The sequence below is a fragment of the Pipra filicauda genome, unplaced genomic scaffold (assembly GCF_003945595.2).
Source record: "Pipra filicauda isolate LSUMZ 115617 unplaced genomic scaffold, ASM394559v2 scaffold473_size681673_pilon, whole genome shotgun sequence".
NCBI lineage: Eukaryota > Metazoa > Chordata > Aves > Passeriformes > Pipridae > Pipra > Pipra filicauda.
In genome coordinates, this window is record NW_024104613.1 from 155,093 (window position 1) to 177,325 (window position 22,233).

Consider the following 22,233-nt stretch of genomic DNA (forward strand, 5'->3'; position numbering starts at 1 on the left):
TGGTACATAGTGCTCATAATATATTGGTAATATTTTATTGTTATTACTATTAAGAACTTGGTATGTTTTCTTATTCCTGTTTGTATATTAGAATGCAAGAAATAGTCTAATGCTTCTCAGGAAAGTTGGAACATCTCCTGGATCCAGCTGTCCTGACCCAGGACCCTCCTGTCCAGTGGTGCTCCTGGAAAACCAGGATCTCTACTCTGTCTGAAGGATGCTTCTGCCATTTTCCCATTGGCAGGTTCAACCAGTAGTGAAGTTAAGTGTATGTGCCACAGACAGGCACAGACACAAAAATACACAGAGGACACAGATAGGCTGGTCACACAGATGGTCACAGACAAAGTGCTGCTCTCAGCAGCCCCCACATTTAGGACTCACACCAGACACATTCTCCCTCCTCCTTTTGGGCTGACAGAGGCTTCTACACACCACACTCTCCAGGTTCACAAGCACACACACATTCGTGGATCCCCTGAGCACCAGCATGGCTCTGCTGCGCTCCTCACTCATGCTTGTGTCCCAAAATAGCTGATTTTCATGAGAAGGCCCCCGGTGGCTGGAGGTTAAAGACCTCACTGCTCCCAGTAGCTGGCACCACAGACCAGACTCCAGGAGCAGCTCTTGTCAAGCGGGAACATAAACATGTTGTCATTACTTATGGTATAAGTAGATGTTCACAAAAGAACTGACAAGTGAGAAATTGATGGTCCCTTTTGCAATCCTACTCCTTTTATTGATAACATCACATATCTGTCCTCACCAGTCCTCTGTATGAGTTTCTTCTGCCTTTACTGCTAGTTTGTTTTCGCCTGTGTTTTCTATGAGGACGTTTGCTATGTTAAAGGATTATGTAGTTATAGCCTTGAAATACCTCAGGAGGACAATAAGCCAAAATAAATTATGCCTCTGAACTTCGGAGCAGCTCTCTGCATACTGCTTTTATTTAGATACTTACAGTTTTTCTCTGAAATCTTGTCTGCTCTATTTTAACAGTTCTGACTCAGACAAAAAACTCCAGTGATTTCAAGTATTAGAAGTGAGTAATTTTACTGAGATAGATGGTTGTAATATGAAAGAGCAGGGTCCTGGAGTTGATTAACCTGTAGAATAGGAGGCTCAGGAGAGACCTTTGCACTCTCTACAGCTTGTAGCAAGGTGGGGGGGTCAGTCTCTTTTCCAAAGTAACAAGTGATAGGATGAGAGCAAATGACTGCAAATTGCATCAGGGAAGGTTTAGATTGGATATTAGGAAAAATTTCTTCACTGAAAGAGTTGTCAATTGTTGGAACAGGCTGCCCAGGGAAGTGGTTGAGTCCCCATCCCTGGAGGTATTTAAAAGGTGTATAGATGTGGCACAGAGGCACATGGTTTAGTGGTGAACTCAGTAGCTGGGTTAAAGGTTGGACTCAATCGTAAAGTTCTTTTTCAATTAAAATGATTCTATGGTTCTGTGTTTACTAATTTCCATGTAATATATTTCAGTATTCTTTCTTATAGTTTCTGGAGTTCATTGTTCCAAAAAATTTACACATTTAAGTGGGTTTTTTTAAAACATAAAATGTATGTTTTTATAATCCTTTTTTTTTCTCAGTCATTTAATAGCTAGCAATGGTAAATAATTACAGCATAATTTACCTTAATTGTAAAATGAACTAATAAACAAGTAACATTCCATTAGGTTTAGGTCAACACTGTGTACCAATGACCAACTCTGTTTTCCTTTTTCACACCTTCTGGAAGACTAAATAGGAAAAGAATAATGGAGTATATAAACAAGAACAGCAAAACAGAGAAATGTCTCTCATTGGAGTAATTAAGACAGTAATGAGGTTGTCATCGTGGTGAGTTTTCTTGAGAAAATTAGAAAGCCAAAGTAAGAGGTAGGCAGGCCATGCACAATGGATAACAGAATTTTTCAGTCTCTGTATTGCAAATGTGCATTGAAACTTACTTATCCTTTTAGATTTCTTAAATGAAACAGACATAAGTTACCTGCTTGAAAATAAAATAATAGAAATCCACTACTTTTTAAGACAGAAAACAAGACATTTTCCCAAATTTTGGGAAAATTAGTTTTATCTACTGCAGAAATTCATATTTTCAGTTACTTTAAAATAGCCCAAGAATTCGTCATTGGATATATGTTTGATAAACTGCAAAGAGAGTATGATTTTTAGTTTGATTCATTGAAACCAAAATGAACTGTTTCAAGAAATATATGCATATGATGTATTTAGCTAACAGCAAAACATTCTGGGGAGAGAAAGATAATTAATGAAATATCAGGAATTAACCTCAGGAAGTTCAACATGGGGAAGTGCAAAGTCCTGCACCTCAAGAGGAACATCTCCTGGAACCAGTATAATCTGAGGGCCACCCAGCTGGAAAGCAGCTTGGCGGAAACAACCTGGGGTCATTTTGCCCCTATACCAAACATCTGCATAATCATTGTTCAGATATATGGAAATGCCAAAATTACACATGTAGATTTGATCCCTGGAAGCAGGTCTAGGGAGCAGAGGAAGCTGTACAGAGCAGCCACCCTTTCTGTCTCACTGTCTTAAATTCTGCTATCGAAGAGTCAAGCTAATGATCAAAATTGTCCTTTCTGGTTTGAAAACAAGAGACACATAGCTTGTGGACATTGGAGAGATAAGATCACAGCATGTTCTCTGTGCTAAGCTCTTAAAATCGTTCTTCACCAGATTTTCTTTCTTTAGTTTTGCATTTTTATTCCAATTCAGGTTTAAATACCCCTCTATTCCTTCTCTTTTCAGTCATTAACATTGCTTACATTTTCCACGCTCTGCTCAGATCTCATTGGAAATACTGATGACTCCTTTAATAGCATCTCAGACAGATGATGAAAGGACTGGAGCATCTCTCCTATGAAGAAAGGCTGAGAAATCTGTGACTGTTTAGCCCAGAGAAAAGAATGTGAACCAGATGACCTCCAGAGGTCCCTTCAACCTCAACTGTAGAGCTTGGTTAATTTCTTCAGCAGAGGAATATAAAATACACTGGCTAATCACTAATGAGATAATTAAATCTATAAATCACACTAAAATTCTCTCCTAATCCAGTTCTTATAAGTATTAACATGATTATTTCCTTCTTTTCACTGCTGTTATTTTCAATATGTTCCAGAACATTCAGTCTCATAGACCAACTAGCAGTCAAAGTACTTCTGAATAGAAAAAAAAAAATCCAGATTTTAACACCATCTGGTATTTTTTTGCTACTTGTTTTATATCACCTAATTTCTGGCTTTTTTTTTTAATCGTAGTTATCGTCTGAAACTGCTGATTCAGTTATGGTTTGAAATAAAGTGAAGATCCTGAAGTGATCTATTCTGAAGCCTACATGGCTTCAAATATAAGAGAAGAACCAAAATTATCACACACAAGATAAATTTCACCTTGGCAATCTGGTATTCACTATTGTTGATAGAAACTATGGGGTCAAGCAGATAGTACCAGAAGCTGCTGCATCATGGGTGTATTTGGGGGATTATTCTCCCAAGAACACGCCTCTGTTCTTCCTCACTACTTCCCTGCTACTTACTCTATTGTCTGACATTTCCAGTGCAGATATTTTATCACTGATTAAAGTGCACAGAAAAAAAAAAGGAAACCTCGTGTGCAATTTGGAGAAGAAACATGCCTGGCAGATGGATGATTTAGAGAACTTCTATACTGTCAGAAACATTATGTATCTTGTTCTCGAGACAATTCACTTCTGGAAGCACTCTCAATACCCAGCGTGGTAGACTAGCATAGTGCATGATATGAATCATTAATAAAAGGAACTTTTGTAACTTTTAGACTAGATAAAAACATAAACCATGAATGTTTTATGTAATAAAACATAGCACTATATTATAAAACAGAACACCCAACAATAAAGACATTGCCTAAAATCACTGTGGAAAAGCTGTCATTTCTGATACTCAAAAATATAAACATTGGTGGAAAAAACTTGTGTTGGTTTTAAAGAACTCTGATCATATAGAATAACTGAATATTCCCAAGGGTTTTCTGATTTTTTTTTTCATATCACTTTATGGCAAATCCTTGTGACATTTTAATACGTTATTTTCACTCAGAAAAAAGCAATATTCCTTTTGTGTACATGTTATAGTTTTTTGAAGAGTTTAAAGGAATTTCTTGCAGTCTGACTATAGAGTAGTGAACTGCTACCCTGTTACCATTTTCTCTATAGCTCATTCATTACCAAAATATTCTTCTTGGTATCTACATCAGTAACCTGCTTAGGTCACATATGTTCCACTTGAGTAACTGTCTTTTCAGTTCAAAATGTAATGTTGCAGATCACTAGATCAAGGTCATCATTTTGCACCTACTCACAGCAGCATCTCTAAATCTTGAACAAAATTATCAGAGCACCAGTCAGCAACAGCTTTAGCAATAGCAAAATCAGCAGAAAGTCTTACCGGAGAAAAAAAAAGTAGAAACGTTTTTATGATAAATGTAGAATTCCTACCCTTCTTTATGGGTTTAAATACCAAATCATTCTAATAGAAAGGAAAAAATATAAGGTACCTTTATGATGGAAATGTCTACATTGAATAAAAAGGTGGGGTTGGGGACAAGGGGAGATATTTAGGATTTGCATCTACTTATGAAGCAATTTTCACTTTTTTTTTTAATATACTGCTAGCTATATAAAAATTTACATGAAATTACATTTGAAAATGTATTCTATTATAGTTTCCTTCACTTGTGTATCACTACTGGTTTTTGAGTTGTCTAATGGTTAGAAAAGAAATACATGACTTATTAGACTGTCTTTAAGATACTGGATATGAAACTGTAAAGATTAAACAAAAACAAATACACAGAATATTGAGGATTTTACAGTAAAAGTGCTACACACCCAGGCAATTCCTCTCTACATACACAGATGCACAATCCCCTATTTTTCAGATGGACAGAGCTCTAAAACAGAGTTATTTCAGTGTGTAGCATTGAAGACAGAGTATATGAAAAAGACATAGAGAGGTGAAACAGAATTAATTTAATATCTATTGTGTGATTAAAAAAAGTGCATAGTAAATTTAAAACCTATTCCATGACTATGGCAGCACAAATGATTTCCAGTAAGAAATAAGGATGTTTCTTGATGTTCTGGATACATTTCAACATATTTTTTTTCTAACCTAAATTCTCCTTATGATCCAGCTGGGTATTGGATGAGATTAGTTCTGTGTATTGTGCATACTTTCATAGGCATTATAAACCCTGATTAATCAAGGTCTGTGAAGTAATGAGAGACTTACAGAGAAAGAAAACTTTAGAAAATAAATACCGTAGATGATCAGAGTAGTGTTGCATGAATGTTCAACTGCTGCTGACAACCCCTCTGTGTGTGCAGCAGGGGTGAATGTGATCCTACCATCCCATGTTTCTGTGAAACAGTAAAGTACTAGATCTCACAGTTTTACCTTTATCTACAGAACAGTACTCTATTGCACAATATAAATTTCTATTTATTTGCTTTAATTACCATTTGTAAGCTTATTTATGACTTTTTTTATGAAACCTTTCAAGTGATATTCTAATTATCTTCTATTACACTTCATCTTTTTCTAAAATAAGCAATTTTTGCTTATCACTGGAACCAGCAACTGACTGAGTGACTCCACTGTACCACAGCATGGCGGTTTAAAAACTCTAGATACTGATCTCACCTTAGAAGTGGTGAAAATGAATGGGGATAAGGTTCCATCCCTCTCTCTACTAGTTGCGTATGTCCAGGGATACTCTGTAGTCCCTCCAGATCCGGTGGCAAAGAATGGCTCATTGTCCTGCAATGTAATTCTTGATTATATATGCGCTTTTTCAGAGTTAATGAAATAATGTCAGGACTGTGTCACAGACAACTAGAATGGTGTTTGTATATCAGGGTATGGGTGCTTAAAAAGTGTAAAGGTGCTTAACCTTAGAAAACCTGCTGAAATCCTTATCAGTACTGCAGGATGGAAGAAATCAAATGTGTTGCATTCTCATCCAGTCTGCCATTGTGGATTGGACCCTGAAGTGAATGCTGCATACAAATATTTCTTCCGTTTTTATTTTACTGCTCCCACTAGAACCTAGTAAGGCACAAATACATATGAAATATAAACATTCAGGGTCGGGGAACAAGCTGGGGGCCATGCTGTTTGGCAGAACAGATGCTTCTTAGTTTGTTATTTGCACCTGGCTGAAGACTTTGGAGGTAGACACAAGGGCAATGCAAGCAATCATATAGGAATTGCAGGATAAACGTTCTCCCTATACCCTCCCTGCTCCAGAATATCAAAAATTCCTTTGTGAAATAAATAAACAAATTCAAGATACAAAAGTGATGTTTTTAGAATGGATCCTGTAAATTCAATTCTTCACAGACATGGTTGGATTCAAACCTTTCCTATTCAGGAGCAAACAACAGAAAGACATGCTAAGATAAGACTAAGAACAGTCCTATTTGTGTCTTACTCTGTTCCCTGCAACATCCTGTCTTTATGTCAGTACAAAATTCCTTATTACATTTTTAAATTATGTCAATCTTGGACTTAACATTACAATGTGTTCTCTTCATGAACTAGCTACAATCTTTCTTCTCAAACCTGTGTTTCTAAATCTCCTATGTATTATCTCACATATTTTGTCCCTCAGTTACTTCCATTCCTTTGCATGTTTCTCTTCTCTGACTTTCTCCCTCCAAACTATTCTAAAAAATTGCAAGTAATGTTTGAGTAGGGTGAAGTGGTACTGTTATTTTAGAGAGTGTAGATAGAGAACTTCAGAAGCAAAATATTTGTCTGCCAAGTTCCTTTTTTTCTGTCTTGTATTTTCCTTCCCCCACAAAGAGTCTGGGGCAATTGCAAAGGCTGCTGTAAAAGGCAAAATATTTAGGGCAGAGTATGTAAAGAAAAAGATTGGAAAAGAGGTGAGATAGACATGTACAACATATGGTTATATAGTTTTGGGACCAGTAATTATTCAAACCACAGGGATTTGCATAATTAAAAAATTATGATACAGCTGTGGGTCTGTAGTTTATGGAAAATCTCTCTCTACAGGCTGTGATAATTTTAAGTAATGTTTATGTTAAATTCAAGGCCATATTTCCTTATAGCAGGAGTAGAACCATCAGTAAGTTGGAAGTAAAATAACTGCAAAATATTAACAAGTAAATTTGAAAATATGACTCACACTGTACGTTGTATACTTACTTTAAAATTTAGGAGTTACTTAGTCAGTACTCAGACAGTAGGGTTACTGTTTTAAGAATAACAGCTTTTCAGGACAGAAATTTTATGTTCAATTTCTTTATAAAGCACTTTCCAAATGCTTTGTTAGGTTCTGGGAATGAACAGTCCCTTGGTCCCTGGCTGCATTGGTGAATGGATACTACAATGCATATATACAATCTATAGTGTGGAACATTTTACTTTTCTAAACTGAATAAATATACCTCCTTAAAATTTACATATTTTGAATACACATCTTTATATTTTTCTGATTTTTCAAAGAAAGTGCACAGGCATAATTATAGCACAGGAAGAGGGAACAGGCTATGATAGCAGGCAAGCAAGGACCATGGGAAAGAAACATTTTATTGTCACTGTATGTGTTTCAAACAATAAAATGAAAATCTGCAAGTGCTAATAATAAAATCAGTTATAATAATAAAATAAGTTAGATAAGTTGTAATTATAAGTTATGAATACTGAAAGAAAGTTTAAGGAACATAAAACAATGATACTGCATTAAAATGTTGTCTAATAATTTGTACTTAAAGAGCATTTAATCTTATTATTCACATTAACTAAAATGAATCAGAATTCTAGGAAAAAAAAGTATTCTATTGTTCCTGAAATATGTTATATATGGGAAACCAAGTTATACCTGAAAGTTGAAGACTGAAAATAGTTCTTGTGTCCTAAAACTTTTGTTTTCAAAGTATTTATTGTTGAAAGCTATTTTAAAGTGTCAGCATTGTTTTATCTATATTCTCATAGAAAACAAATATAATAGAAAAATTGCCTGCAGTCCCTTCCTTTGTCTTGAATTGCCATAGCCTGCATTACCAAAACCTATATGGTGTCTCCCCTTTCACTCTGCTATATGAAATACTAACAACTGACATAAGAACTAGAATATGGTTCATCTAAATTTTAGTGTTTACATTATACATGTCTACACCTAAACTATACAGTCAATGCTGAGTATAGTCAATACTGATGCAGATAGTACACTTGGTCTAGTCAAGACCAGCATTTACTACACAGATGTACAGAATCCACCAGCAGCACTGACCATCACTACCCTGGGAGCTTATACAAATAGCTCAAATTGCAGATACTTACATTTTCATGTTTAAAGCTGTGTCCATCCCCTCTCCTGATAGAATGAACTGAATCCATTCCAGTTATCGAAACCAGTCAGGAAATTGAACAAAGGAAGAAACTGCGTCTGTTCAGAAAATACTGTAGCACTGTGTCTGTAGTGAAATATCATCACTCTATTATTATTGTTTAAATTCATCTTTTACCTGTCTCTGAGTGTTTTCATTCCTACTCTGTGAAACGTTTTGTCTACTGCCATCATCATATTCTTCCCACCATCTTACTTTCATCTTACTATCTGCTTTTATCCTTTTTTCTTTCATATTTTCCCAATTATTTTACTTCTACCTACTTAAATTTCATGAATAAATATATGGCCATAGACTGAAAAAATATTTGATGTTATCACATTATTTATTTCTATATGCCTTACTTCTCTTCTTCTGCCTATGTCTGGTTTTTAGTCTGTAATATATAAAGTTGATTTTTACTTTGATTTTTCCAGTACCTAGCATAGTGGGACATATTTGTGAATGGGTCTTTACCTGCCACCATATGATTAATAATGTAGATTTTTCTGGTCCAGAAATCTACAGGCTATTTAAATCAGAAATTTATTTGTTTTATTTAGCTATATCAAAGGTAATAAATTTACAACTATTTATAGTTCTAAATGTACCAATACATTGTTATTAATACAGTAAAATCACATCAACATTGCAGTAAATTCAGCAATAAGCTCTTCATTAATCATTTTCATTTCCATTTGAACACCTTTTCTCTTACATGTAGTGTTGAATCAATTTATTTCTGTTTCTTCTTTCTGCTTCTTTTTTCCCCATACTTCTAACAGTTTTTTGTAGCATCTGAGAAAATCATAGCTCCATGAACCTGTGGAACAGAGGCTTAATCTGCTATCATAGGGCATCCAACAGAACTGTCATTGTAATGTGTGCTTAAGTTATTTAACTCTACCATGAAAAGGCTCCTATGAGATCTTAGATAGATGGATAGATAAATAGAAAGAGATATATGTATAATGTTACTGTGAAAAGTCTACAGGGAAAACAAAATTATAAAATTTTACAATTATAGACACTATAGACAAGTCAAAACATTTACGGTCTCTGCTTCAGTAATGTTTCCCATTTCCTGCTTTCTTTTTTCTTTCTGATATCATGCTAGTTTAATGATGGACTTGCTTATTTATTCTTTTTCCGGTCATGTAAAGATGGTCTAAAATTACATCAGCTTTCTACTGATAAGAAGAGAGATACAATATCAATAAGAGATTGAAGTATATAAAAATTTTGAGTATTAATTACTTATTGATTACTTTCTGTAAAGATAGATGTAAACCATAATCACTTTGACCTGCATAATTCCATAATACCCATAATATCAATGGTTGCCTAAAGTCAGTAGGTGTCCTTTATTGAAAATATGTATGGACAAATGTCTTTCACAGCAAAATGATGCACTACCTATCGAAGTTCATATTTGTCTGAACTTCTTACATTGTTTTTACTCACATAAATACATTTGCAATCTATGATTCCTGTCCCACTACACTAAGTAAAAAACTAATCTTTTATGAACATCTATTATTATATTATTGCCTAAAGGTTATTATGAAAACAAGTTACACTGTCATTCGTGATGAGAAACACCATGACTTGGCACTTTATTGTATATTTAAGAATGCATTTATGACTAGTATACTTTCCTGGAGCTTTGTGCAGTGAGCTTTTGTTACAGTTTTCTGCATTTTGACAGTCAATTGAATTGATAACTTGCTCCTTTAATCCTGTTCATCTTGTTTCAATAACTCTAGTTACTCCAGTATCTCAGGGACTAGACACAAACACCCACTATCAATTTTGGCAGAAAAAAATCGTAATCAGGAATTGCTTTTGTGACATTCTTTTGTAGGAACTCTTATACTCCCTGATATATTATTTAATTTCTCTATCTCTAAAATAGAGACTTAAAGACAGACACTATATTCTACTTTCCCAGGCAGGTTCTGCTTAACTAACCTGATCTTCTATGACAAGGTGACCCATTTAGTGGATGAAGGAAAGGCTATATAAGTTGTCTGCTTGAAATTTAGTAAAGCCTTTGACACCATTTCCCACAGCATTCTCCCGGATAAACTGGGTGCTCATAGCCTGGATGTATGTACTCTTATCTGGGTAAAAACCATCAAGATGTCCAAGCTGAAACAGAGATGGTAAATGGATTTAAATCCTGTTGGCAGCCACTCACAAGTGGTGGTCAGGACAGTGCCATTTAATATCTTTACCGATGATCTGGATGAAGCCATCTAGTGCACCTTCAGGCAGTTTGCAGATGACATCAAGTTGGTGGGAGTGTTGATCTGCTGCAGCGTAGGAAAGCTCTGCAGAGGGATCTTGGACAGGCTGGCTGGATGGGCAGAGACCAGTTGTATGAGTTTCAATAAGCTGAAGTGCTAGGTCTTGCACTTGGGTCACAACAACCCCATGCAGCACTACAGGCTTGGGGCAGAGTGGCTTGAAAACTGCCTGGTGGAAAAGGACCTGGGGGTGTTGATTTACAGCCAGCAGAATATGAGCTATCAGTGTGCCTAGGTGACCAAGGAGGCCAATGGCATCCTTTCTTGTATCAGAAATATTCTTGCCAGCAGGACTAGGGAAGTGATTGTTCCACTGTCCTCAGCACTGGTGAGCCACACCTCAGGTGCTGTGTTCAGTTCTGTGCCTCTCACTACTAGAAAGACATTGAGGTGCTGGAATGCTCCCAGAGAAGGGCAGCAGAGCTAATGAAAGGTCTGTAGCAAAAGTCTTATGAGGAGTGGCTGAGGGAGCTGGCGTTTAGCCTGGAGAAGAGGAGGCTCAGGGGGGACCCTCAACTACGTGAAAAGAGGTTGTAGCAAGGTGGGTGTCAATCTCTCCTGTCAAGTAACAAGTGACAGGAAATGTTCTCACTAGAAGAGGTTTAGATTGGATATGAGGAAAAGCTTCTTCACTGAAGATGTTATCAGGCAGTGGAATTGCCCAGGGAAGTGACAGACTCCCCATCCCTAGAGATATTTAAAAGATGTGTAGATGGGGCACTTGGGGATATGGTTTAGTGGTTGACTTGGCAGTGCTGGGTTACTGGTTGGATGTGATTCTATGATCCACTTAGACTTGGTCCATTTCTATATGTCCTAACAGTGGATACTGGGAAGAAAAGCTTTGCACCTCCCTCTTCACTTCAACTCCTCAGGAAGCTGTAGAGAACAATGAATTAACCTCTCAGTCTCCTTTTCCAAATTAGACAACCCCTAAAGATCCCAGCCTCTTCTCACAGGACATTCCTTACAGCCCTTTCACCAGCTTTTCTGCCCTTCTCTGGATGCATTCAAGGAGCTCCACATCCTTCTGAAGTTGTGGGGCCCAGAACTACACACAGTACTTCACATGAGGCCACACCAGTGATGAATACAGTGGGTTATCCTTTCTTTTGATCAGCTGACTGTGCTGTCTTTGGTGCACCCACCCCTGGATAATTCAGAGCTTCTGCTTGAATTTTTTTCAGAGCAAATAAATTAGTTTTAATATTTGTGATGTCAACATTTGGAGATGTAAGGATACTTTCTTTCTGAAAGTATTATATTCAAATATATTCAAACCATAAAATATATGATAAATGAAAAATCAATATTCTAATATGTTATTGATTTTATATATCCAAAGGACCCGATTCTTAAAGAGCTAAACTAATTTGTCTATTATAATCCTGTTGGAATTAATCAAGGTTTCACCTCCTATTCTAGGTGCAGAATATCCTTTTACTTGCAAGATCAAAACAGTTGAGCTAAACAAAAGAATCTATTACTTTGTCAGAAATACCCTATTTTCTTCCTAGGTAGAAGTTTATTCCCTTTTATAATCTAAGTTGTCCTATTACTTGTCCATTTGTATGTGACTGAAGAAGTTCTCAATAATCTACAATTAAAGTTATCCTAAAATCTCTGTTGATGATATCTTTCAGCGGTTCCACCACCTTTTTGTTGAAAGATTTTTTCCTGTTTAAATTTAACTCCAGCAGAGCCATTGCAATCAAAATATTTTAAAACAGAACAGCACTAAGACAAGACAGGTTTTTTTGTTCAATTGCATATTTGCTGGTTTGGGGTTTTTTCCATTAGGTAATCAGAAAGAATTATCTGAATGTCATTAAACCAAATGCAATACTATGACTTAAATTAGGAATATCTTAATGCTAATTAAAAAACTATATTTTTGTGTTCTTATAACCTATTAAATTGGAGAAAGCGCATTAAAAACAGTACTGATGTCTGATATGTGGGGTAAATTTTCCTCCCTTCAATTTAAACAGAGGACTTCATGTAGTTGGGAGTGAAAGCTGGCAGGAATTGTTAAGATTTTAGTTCATAAATATGTACATTTCTTCCTGGATAGTTGTTCATATAAATAATATATAAATAACAAGAAATTCAAATAAATATGGGACATAGCAGGAGATGGAGAGGATTGCAACGGTCTTTTATTCATATAGTATTTGATTCACTATCTTAAGTGAAAGTGTTTCATATATGAGGTTTTATCTTGTTGAAAGTTTTGAACGGATCATGCCTAGGAAAAGAAACTGTTGGCTACAATCTCCACCCCAGATCATGCAATCAGATTGCAAAGGGCTTCATGAGGTCTCTAGTCCAACTTGCTTCTCAAAGCAGGGTCAGCTATAAGATCAAACCATACTCATTTGGGTCTTGAAAGCCTTGAAGGATGAAGCGGCACGAGAGGAGCCCCAAAGAGAAGATACAAGGACTCCCTGAAACAACATCTCAGCCTTGGCCATAGTGATCACCATAACTGGTCTACTCTGGCCTCCAATCGGGATGTCTGGAGACACACCATCTATAACACTGCTGATGCCTTTGAGAACACACGCAGGAACACTCTCGAGGAGAAAAGACAACGCAGAAAGAATCGTACCTTGCAGAATATACCACCTAGGGAGTCTTTCTGCTGTGCCTTTTGCAACCGGACATGTCTATCTCGTATTGGCCTTTTTAGCCACCAGCTTGCAACAAACGTGGGTAGAGCCCTTCCCAAATCTTCATTCACGAAGCCCAGCCATGAATGAAAGACAGTATTATGGAACTCATGTGCTACAGTTCTAGCTTTTAGCATGAATATATTCCACATATAAAAAATTTCCAGCAGTACAACTTTATTAATATGCATCATTATAATATGCCCTGCAGCACCACCAAAAACCTGTATCAAATAATCTGTATATTTTCTTCTTTCAAACCTGAGGATTTATGCATTTACAACTCAATTTTAAATTAGAGTCAAAAAGAGAAATAAATATGTCTCTTTGAATCAAATGCAAAATTTACTTCATATATCTTATGGTTTCATAAAACTAGAAGGGGATTTAATCCAGTTGTTTTGTTGTATTGTACATTATTGCTGCTCTGCTACACTTAGATACTAATTGAATTTAAATTATGTCTTTTTTAGTTCAATTAACAAAGCTATTGCTTTCATGATGTTTGTTTGCACTCAGTTTGTTGCTCTTTTGTTCCAAAGAATAAATGAATCCTGAAATAATTAATTCCCATGGAATTCTAACCTTTTATTATAATCCAAATAGCTAGTTGGTAAAGCTTAATAATTATGTTGATTTTTTTCTGTAGGATATTTAAGCTTTGGAAGCACCATTATGTGTACCATTAAGATAAAACACCAGTTACATTTCAGATGTATTATCAAGTCACCCTCTTAAGGATTAATTTAAATTCATCTATTATTTAGGTATTTGTAGTTCTGTTTTAAATTTTTCTACTGTCATACTACAATAAATGGAATGCATGACTGACATTCTGGAATCTAGTTAAGTTAATTATGTTTCCTTTATCCCTCTTTTTTTGTTAATAAACTCTTCATTTCTTATAACATTGTTGTGATATCTTGCATATTATGTGCGAGTTAGTTTAAACAGTGGAGGCTTCTTAATGACATTTTCATTACTAAATGGTAAGTTATATTACACATAATGGTCTTTATAGTTTTTTAATTAATCTTTGAAAGTAATTCAAATTACTAAACGCAGAAGGAAATAGTTTTGACTGGATATGGAAACATTCTTGAAATATTTTGCTTCAGATTGTAAGTATAGCATTCTCTACTTCCAGCAGAAGCATGTCTGAAAGAAACCCTACACAAGTATCTAAAATAAGAACAAAAACATAAATGCAAATTCAAATACGACTTCTAATCTTAGATGACAATAGACATTGTATGGAAGATTGGAATCAAGTGTAAAAAGATTAGTATTTTATATAGTTATTTCACTGAACTTTAAAAAATCATAAAGTTAGAGCATAGTGTTATTTGAAGTTGTAATATTTTGTTTCTATAGTGGCCATTTAGATTTTCTTTTTTTTCATGCTACTTGAAGAGGTAAGAAAGGTAATCTATCACACACACATGCACATATTTGAGTGACTACTTTATTTAAAAAAAAAAATTTCAAGATGTATGTCTAATCAGAAAATATTATCAAAGTTTTAACACTTTTAGGGAAAAAAAGAGAAACATTGCCTTTTAAAATACATTTTTATACATAATTCTATTATTATTATTATTCTATCTCATCAGGTGCTACAACTATTGAAAAGTATGATCTCAGAACAAATATATGGATTCAGGCTGGAGTAATGAATGGCAGGAGGCTTCAGTTTGGTGTTGCTGTCATCGATGACAAGCTGTTTGTCATTGGAGGCCGGGATGGCTTAAAGACATTAAACACTGTTGAATGTTACAATCCAAAGACCAAGGCTTGGACTGTGTTACCACCTATGTCAACACATAGGCATGGCTTAGGTAAGAAAAACATTATTTTTAAATGATGCCTCAGTTTTCAGTTATATAATTTGCAGTGAAAAACTGAAAACTCAGTACACTTAAGCTGTCGTAGCATTCTGACCAGTAATAATAACTTCTTGTTAGATCACTATGTATATTGAAGGTTAAAGTAAATTTTTATTATTTGACAAAATAATACTGGAAAAAGAAACCCCAAACCAACAAATAAATGGCAGAGGAACGCTGAAACTTACATAAATTAGTGAGAAAATTCAGATCTGTATGCATTGATTTTGAAAAAGGGCATTTTTAATTTTTCAAGCAGTCAAGGGACTATTTTTAATCAGAATTATGTGTTTACATTTATCTATTATGATAGGATATAAAGGTTATAAAGACTGTGTCAATGAGGGACTGATATGCTTTACAAAGTATTTATAGCAATAGCTTCATCATGACTGAAAGGATATTTTTTCCTCAAGTGTTTTCAGATAAGTTGGGTTTTGTTTTGGTTTGATTTTATAATAGTATTATCCATGCCATTGTCATCATTAATCAAACCACACTGTATTCCTCTTCCCTATTGTTTTTTTTAAATTAAACAAAATACAGTTCTGCTGCTTCCTTTAAAAAAAAAAGAGTCCTTCTATTATATATCTCATATATATTTATGGTAGGAAAAAAGCTCTAGTTTATTCAATTACATAATTAATTTTGTGATGTTTCAGAAATATTCTTTTTATTCCTAACTGTATAGTGATGAGATTTTCATGCTTAAATAAAGGAGTTTAGAATCTGTAAGTCATACTACGTGTACCGGAATACCCACCAGAATATAAATTTATAAGGTATGGAAAACTGAACTGCTCATTATCTGTTCTACTGAAATCACTTGGTGTGATAGAGTTATTACAACATGATGAAAAGTAGAAATGGGAAAGAAGTGTTGGGAAGAAAGGGTAAAAAGAGGATGAATGGTGACAAGGATGGTAGATTTGCTCAGGTGACCTTGCAGCTGGGAATGCCAAGGCCTGGAGAATAACAGTTGGGGAAACCCCATATATCATGCCTAGTGCTGTTTATCCTCTGTTTTGAGAAGTAGAATTTATGTGTAGAGATAATGTAGGTGTTTGGGGAGCCTTGGAGGCACTCTCATGGACATACTTGAGCTCCTTCTTTTGGGAGAGAGATCAAAGCTCAGAGATCATAAAAAGCACAGGGGAGATCACAACGCGGTGGTAAACTACGTGTGTGCGTATCCTTGATAAATGGGTGCCAACAACAGGCTGGCTGCCCACCAGGATAGTCTGAGCCTGACGGTGCCCGTATTCTCACTGGTGTGTCTCTGCCTGGGTGTTACTTTGGGGTCATCTGGTTAGCGAGGAAATGAAATAGGTTTACTCTGCATTTCAGCTGTGGTTTTGTGGTTATTCTGGTTGCCTGCCTGTGTCGACTCACACAACAGGCTATGTTATCTTGTCCATTCCCCTGAGTTACAACTAGCAGCAAGTCCTTTAATGTACTGTTGGGTCAATATTGCACAAAATGAACATGCTTTCCTGCCCCTCCAGTCACAGCATTGGACACTTGTAATGCATACATACTGCTGCTGTTAAACAAGTCTTAACATATAAAATAATTATGGGAATCTATATCAGATGGCATCATGACACTAAATAGCTCTGTGATTTAGAATTGTTTCCTAAGTTTAAATTTCATTATAAATTAGAAAGTACATGAGAAAATACATAAATTACATGCAGAAATAAATGTAATATCTCTTTTACCAGTGTTCAAAAATTTTACAGAATCTGTTATTAGTTTCAGTACTGTTCCCAAGGGTAGTAAAGATACAATAACTTCAGCTATAACACAGGAAAGCATTATTAAAACATTATGGAATTCTTGATAGAGAAAAAACTTTTCCTAGTGACAAAAGAGATGGATCCATGATCAAAAACCCTTGACAATCAGTTAAAAAAAATAATTTTAGACCAATCATTTTACAGATGCTTTTGGTCAATAGAGTTAAAAAATACCATTATAATTTAAGTCGAGGACAGTTGAGGTTATGACGAGAAAAACTGGTACACTTTCTATAGGAAAAAAAAGGAACAGATGAGGCATTTGACCACTGAAGGGTTTTTTTTGTTTTCTGTGGAATCACTTTTGAATTTTTCTGTTGAAGAAATCTGGCTTTTTGTAAACAATATGTAAAATGAGGAAAGAAATGTAAAATGAGGAAAGAAACGTAAAATGAGGAAAGAAACATAAACTGAGGTGATTAAATGCAGTTGTTTGGGAAGCATTAGAGATGTGCTCTCTATTTGGAATTGTGTAAGAATCATGATATATTCTTCCTGAGAAGCTTAGTTAATAGAATTTAATTGCTTTTTTTATTGCAACTTTTTTCAAATTATCCCATAAAGTTATTAGTTTAGTAATGCCCTTTGTAATGAGAAATTAATCTGAAGTAATAAATCTTTTTTGTTAGTTTTCTAAACTATGTGCTATGTTATATCCATGTAGTGATAATGCTAGAGCAGTTTGAATTGGTTTGTATACAGGATTAGAAATAAGCACCCATCCTTTTCATGAATGTCTTTTTGTTGACATAGCAAAAAATTTTCAGATGTAGCCCATTGTAACTGAAGTCACAACCAGGTAATACAATTCGCTTTATCCTGTCTTCATATAATCTTCAACAGATCCATGTATATATAAGTTAATATATGTAGAAATGAGGAAATAAAACCTGTCAGGTCTTGTAGTGAAAGTACATAGTGTAGGAAGTCATATGTTAGGCAGTTTCAAAGCTGCCATTGAAAGATGAGGGAAAGCTCTGGTAATGGTAGTGTTTGCAAACAGTCATGCTTAACTACAAAAAAGAAAGGGCAGACTATGAGATGCAAAATTATTATTTAAAATAATAGTGATTCTAATATCCCTGTTGAGTAATCCATAAAACAGAATGGAATATGAAAGAGCAATAAGACACCAGAAAGGCAGTGAAAGGCAGAAATGAAATGTAAAACTGATTATGGTTTATAAATTCAGCAATTTTGTGAAGCAATTCTGCATCTGCTTTTCCAATTTCTTTGCTGAACTTAATAGTCTACACAGAGGAGAAGAGAGAAAGGAAACCAGTAATAGACTAATTAAAATTTTAGATATCAAATCCAGTGAAACCATGATTTAAAAAAAAAAAACAACCGAACAAAAGATTTGTACTGAGTTTGTCTTTCCAAAATAAACGATTTTGTACCACAATGAGAAAATTAGGCTTCCGGTATAACTAAGGGAGAACAGCAGTATTTTCAGGTAGGTGTTCTATGTTGTCTTGTTCTTTCCATGAACTATGTAAAGAGTGCCTAAGCTCTTATTTTAGGTTTTGGCTGTGTAAATATACTGATCTCACTATCCATAGTCAAACATATTTGCAAGATGATCAGTGTGGGAAGGACGCTAACGGGGCATGGCATTACCTAATAAAATCCTGTACAGCTTAAAGTGGAGGCAAGTTAAATATTTTTCTCCTCCCCTCTTGGAGGAATTTTACCAGTTGTAATCATCTGAGCGAAAATGCTATAAAATTATTCATTGCTGATAGGAAAGCCTTAGATTTATTTATACAGGATATAGGCCTAGAGTAGATAGGATTCGCTCTACAAAAATATCTCTGCCTCTGAGTAAAACTTGTATATGGTAACAAAGAATATAGTATATATATGATAAGAGGGCAAAAATTAAAGGATTAGCATAAAGAAGGACCCACACAAATCATATTGACACTTCAGCAGATAAGGTTTGCACTACAGAGTAGGGCCCACTTAAAATTTGGCCACTATCATCGCTGAAGTATTGAATCACATAAGTTATATTCCTTTAGGGCCAAGCTGAAGTCTGAAAATAAGCTATAAATCTTTTGGTTCAGAAGGAGAATATTAGTACCAATATTATGTTTATAATCTAAAATGTAATTCCCAAATCATCATAAAAAGGATCATATTTGGACAGTGTAGTTCCATTTAGATTTTTTTTTATAGGAACATATAAGAACATTGCAAACTAGAACCTTAGAGATAAAATTTGGGTACCACAGCTTAAATTACTTTATCAGCTGTACTTAGCAGTGGAAAGCTCTTTTTTTTTTTTTATTTCAGGGAAAATTAAGACATAGCATAAGCAAGCTTTATGCTGTTATACAGACATTGAGAATCTGAATTTGTACAGAAACAGACTCAAAGCAATGACAGTTTCCAGTAGTTCAAATTTGGTCATTAAGGCCATTGACTCTCAAATGTCATTTTCCACTTTTTGATTTAGAAGTGAGTTTTGCCTCTAACATGGGTGAACAGAGCAAATACACTAAACATAGTTGCAGCATCGTAATGAATGTTTTAATTTTTTCTTTAAAACACAGAAGAAAACACTCATAAATAATTTCCTCTTAACCAAATTAGACAAAATATTCTCAGCCAGCTCAATGTAGTCCTGTGTAGTTGCAAATGTTTAGGTATGCCCTAAAGAAAAATAATATATGTATTCACAAAAGAATTAATAAGTCTTGCTTTCCAGTCAGTAATCCACTTCTAAGAAACAAAGCTGAGAAGCTTTTTTCAAATAAATGTAGAATTTTGCAATTGGATTTAATGTAAGGGCATATAGAATCAGCCTATTGTTAGCCTTGTGTTGCTCTTTATTCTGCCTGAAGTGCTAATTTGGAGATATTGAATTTCAGCTTCAGATGAATGGAGGAGTTTCCCATTAAATAGGAGTAGAATAAAAGCTTCAGAGTTAACCTACGAAAGAAAGGCGCTCTTTTGAAAAAAAAAAAAAAAAGGCATTGTCTTTTTAATAGGAATACTTTTAATGTTTTCTATCATAGCTGAGTATAAGAAAAATTGGAACATTATAATTAAGCACAAATATAAATATTTTTCAGTCTAGGTACATTAGGTAGATTGTATTTTCCACTTCTTCACAGGTGATTTATCCAAGAATATTCTACTGAAAATATAATTTTAAAAGCCAGTTGTATTTGTGGTAATGCAAATATAACTTAGATTCCAGTTGCTCTTGAAGTTAGAAAACCAAAGAAGTTGTACTGAGTGTGTACGTATAACTTGAGAGACGTCAAAAATATATGATCTTGAAAAACTGTTGAAGACACAAAACTAAAACAAAAATTATAGTAAATTTGTAGGAAAACTTCTATTTAAATAAAACTAACATAGTAATGAAGTACATAATATCTTAAAGGGCTAGTAGGTAGTATCAATGGAACTGCTTACCAGTTTAGTAATTTCTGGTAGAATTATTCCTTCATAAAGCAATAAATTGAAAAAATATTATATATAATAAAGTTTCTATATATAAATATTGTCATGAAGCAAATATTTTTAATCCCTTTGCTTTCCATTGATGACATAAAGAAGGTAATTTTCAACAATAAATTTGTAACATTTCAACAGCTTTTTAAAATGAGCCTTCAGTGCAATACCAGAAAAAGTATCAGATACTAACCTTAATAGATCTATAATAGCAAAACAATATATGACTACATTGATACAAGTAAAGGAGAAAACAAATCTAACACAAATTTATAATGAACAGGTCATTACAATGAAAATTATGAGGATTAAATATGCAGTTTATGAAGTCAATAAAGTCTACTTTACTTTATGCCAGATAAACTTTATTTGTAAACAAAGCCTTTAAAGAATGAGTATTACTAAGAGATTTTTTAAAATACTTTGACCAGGAAAATATATGACAAAGGATTTATGAGCACAGTTGATCAGGTGCACAGCAAAGTAGCAAAACCACTAAATGTACAGGCTGTCTGAGTTTTACCTTTTTCATGAAATATTATAAAACATAGATTATTGCTTGTTGAACACTGAAATCTGATGATGAATGATACTGCTCTTTAGACCTAGTTTGAAGGACAATTTTCAAGTCAATGAGAGTTGAACTTTCATCTTCCATTTTAAAAACATTTGTCGTAGTAGTTAAGCAATGGTGTTATTTTAGGTAGTGCTTAAGCCCCAATAAATACATGTTTGCATATGGAGTTCCAATCTATGTGAAAGGCATGGTAGAAACCGTTAAAGTATACTGGGAATATAAATAAAAGCTTGGTACAGCCTTAACACTCCCATCCGTGATAACTGTAAAATAAACTATAAAAATGAAGAAGATAAAAAGAATCTTTGTTCTTCTTTCTCCACTAAGTTACAGAATAGCTTTTTCTTTTTATGTACTTTCTTTTTCTTTTGTCAAATGACAAATTACATCTTCCATCAACATAGAAAAGAAAATAAGTAGGGTTTTTTTCTGCATTTGGATATATTTTTTCTTTTTGAGTTTTACAGCAAACTAAATCTAAATTTCATGTATGTTTTGTTTATGTAAAAGAAACCAGACTGTGGAGATTAAAAAGAACAGAGGTAAAGAGACAGATCCATGAGAATCTGAGATTCCAGTCTGGACATCAGGGCAGATATGAACCTGCAGTGACCTTATGAACTGGAGGCCAGAGATGAAAGGCAGGAAGAAAGAAATGTCAGTAAAATGAAGACAATTGAATTAGCATTGAAACCAACAGATTAGCTCATACCCTGTTGGTATGATAAAACTGTAATTATTTATGAGTAATTAATTTCCCAGAAGTGCTGTAAGCAGAGCAACTATTTATACATAAAAGAATTCTTGAAAGATATAATCATTTTTTTGCTGAATGTTTGTTACAGTGCAAATCAGCTAAAACATTGGATAAAGGAAACTTTTCCTGTTACTAGTTTATTAAAGCATATTGAACACTGGAAATATTATACCACTTCATACTACCACACATATAATACTGAACAAATTCTACTGCACTGGGCGATGATATTCCGTATTTCCAGATGTATGTGGCAGTATTTAGATACTCTGAGGAAATGACCATGATTGTTCAATTGAAGCTTAAATCAACAGAGCTGTCACGGATGCATCCTC

At 34.5% G+C, this 22,233-nt stretch overlaps 1 protein-coding gene across 2 annotated transcripts in view; it reads left to right on the top strand.

The window, feature by feature from the left end:
• Positions 1–22,233, top strand: part of KLHL1 (kelch like family member 1) — a 202,758-nt gene that overhangs the window by 149,504 nt on the left and 31,021 nt on the right. Inside the window, exon 7 of one of the 2 annotated variants that reach the window (XM_027739035.2) lies at positions 15,025–15,249. The exons of the other annotated variant lie outside the window; for it this stretch is intronic. Coding sequence (XP_027594836.2) covers positions 15,025–15,249 — 225 coding nt within the window. The remainder of the gene's footprint in view (positions 1–15,024; positions 15,250–22,233) is intronic. 2 annotated transcript variants of the gene reach the window in all.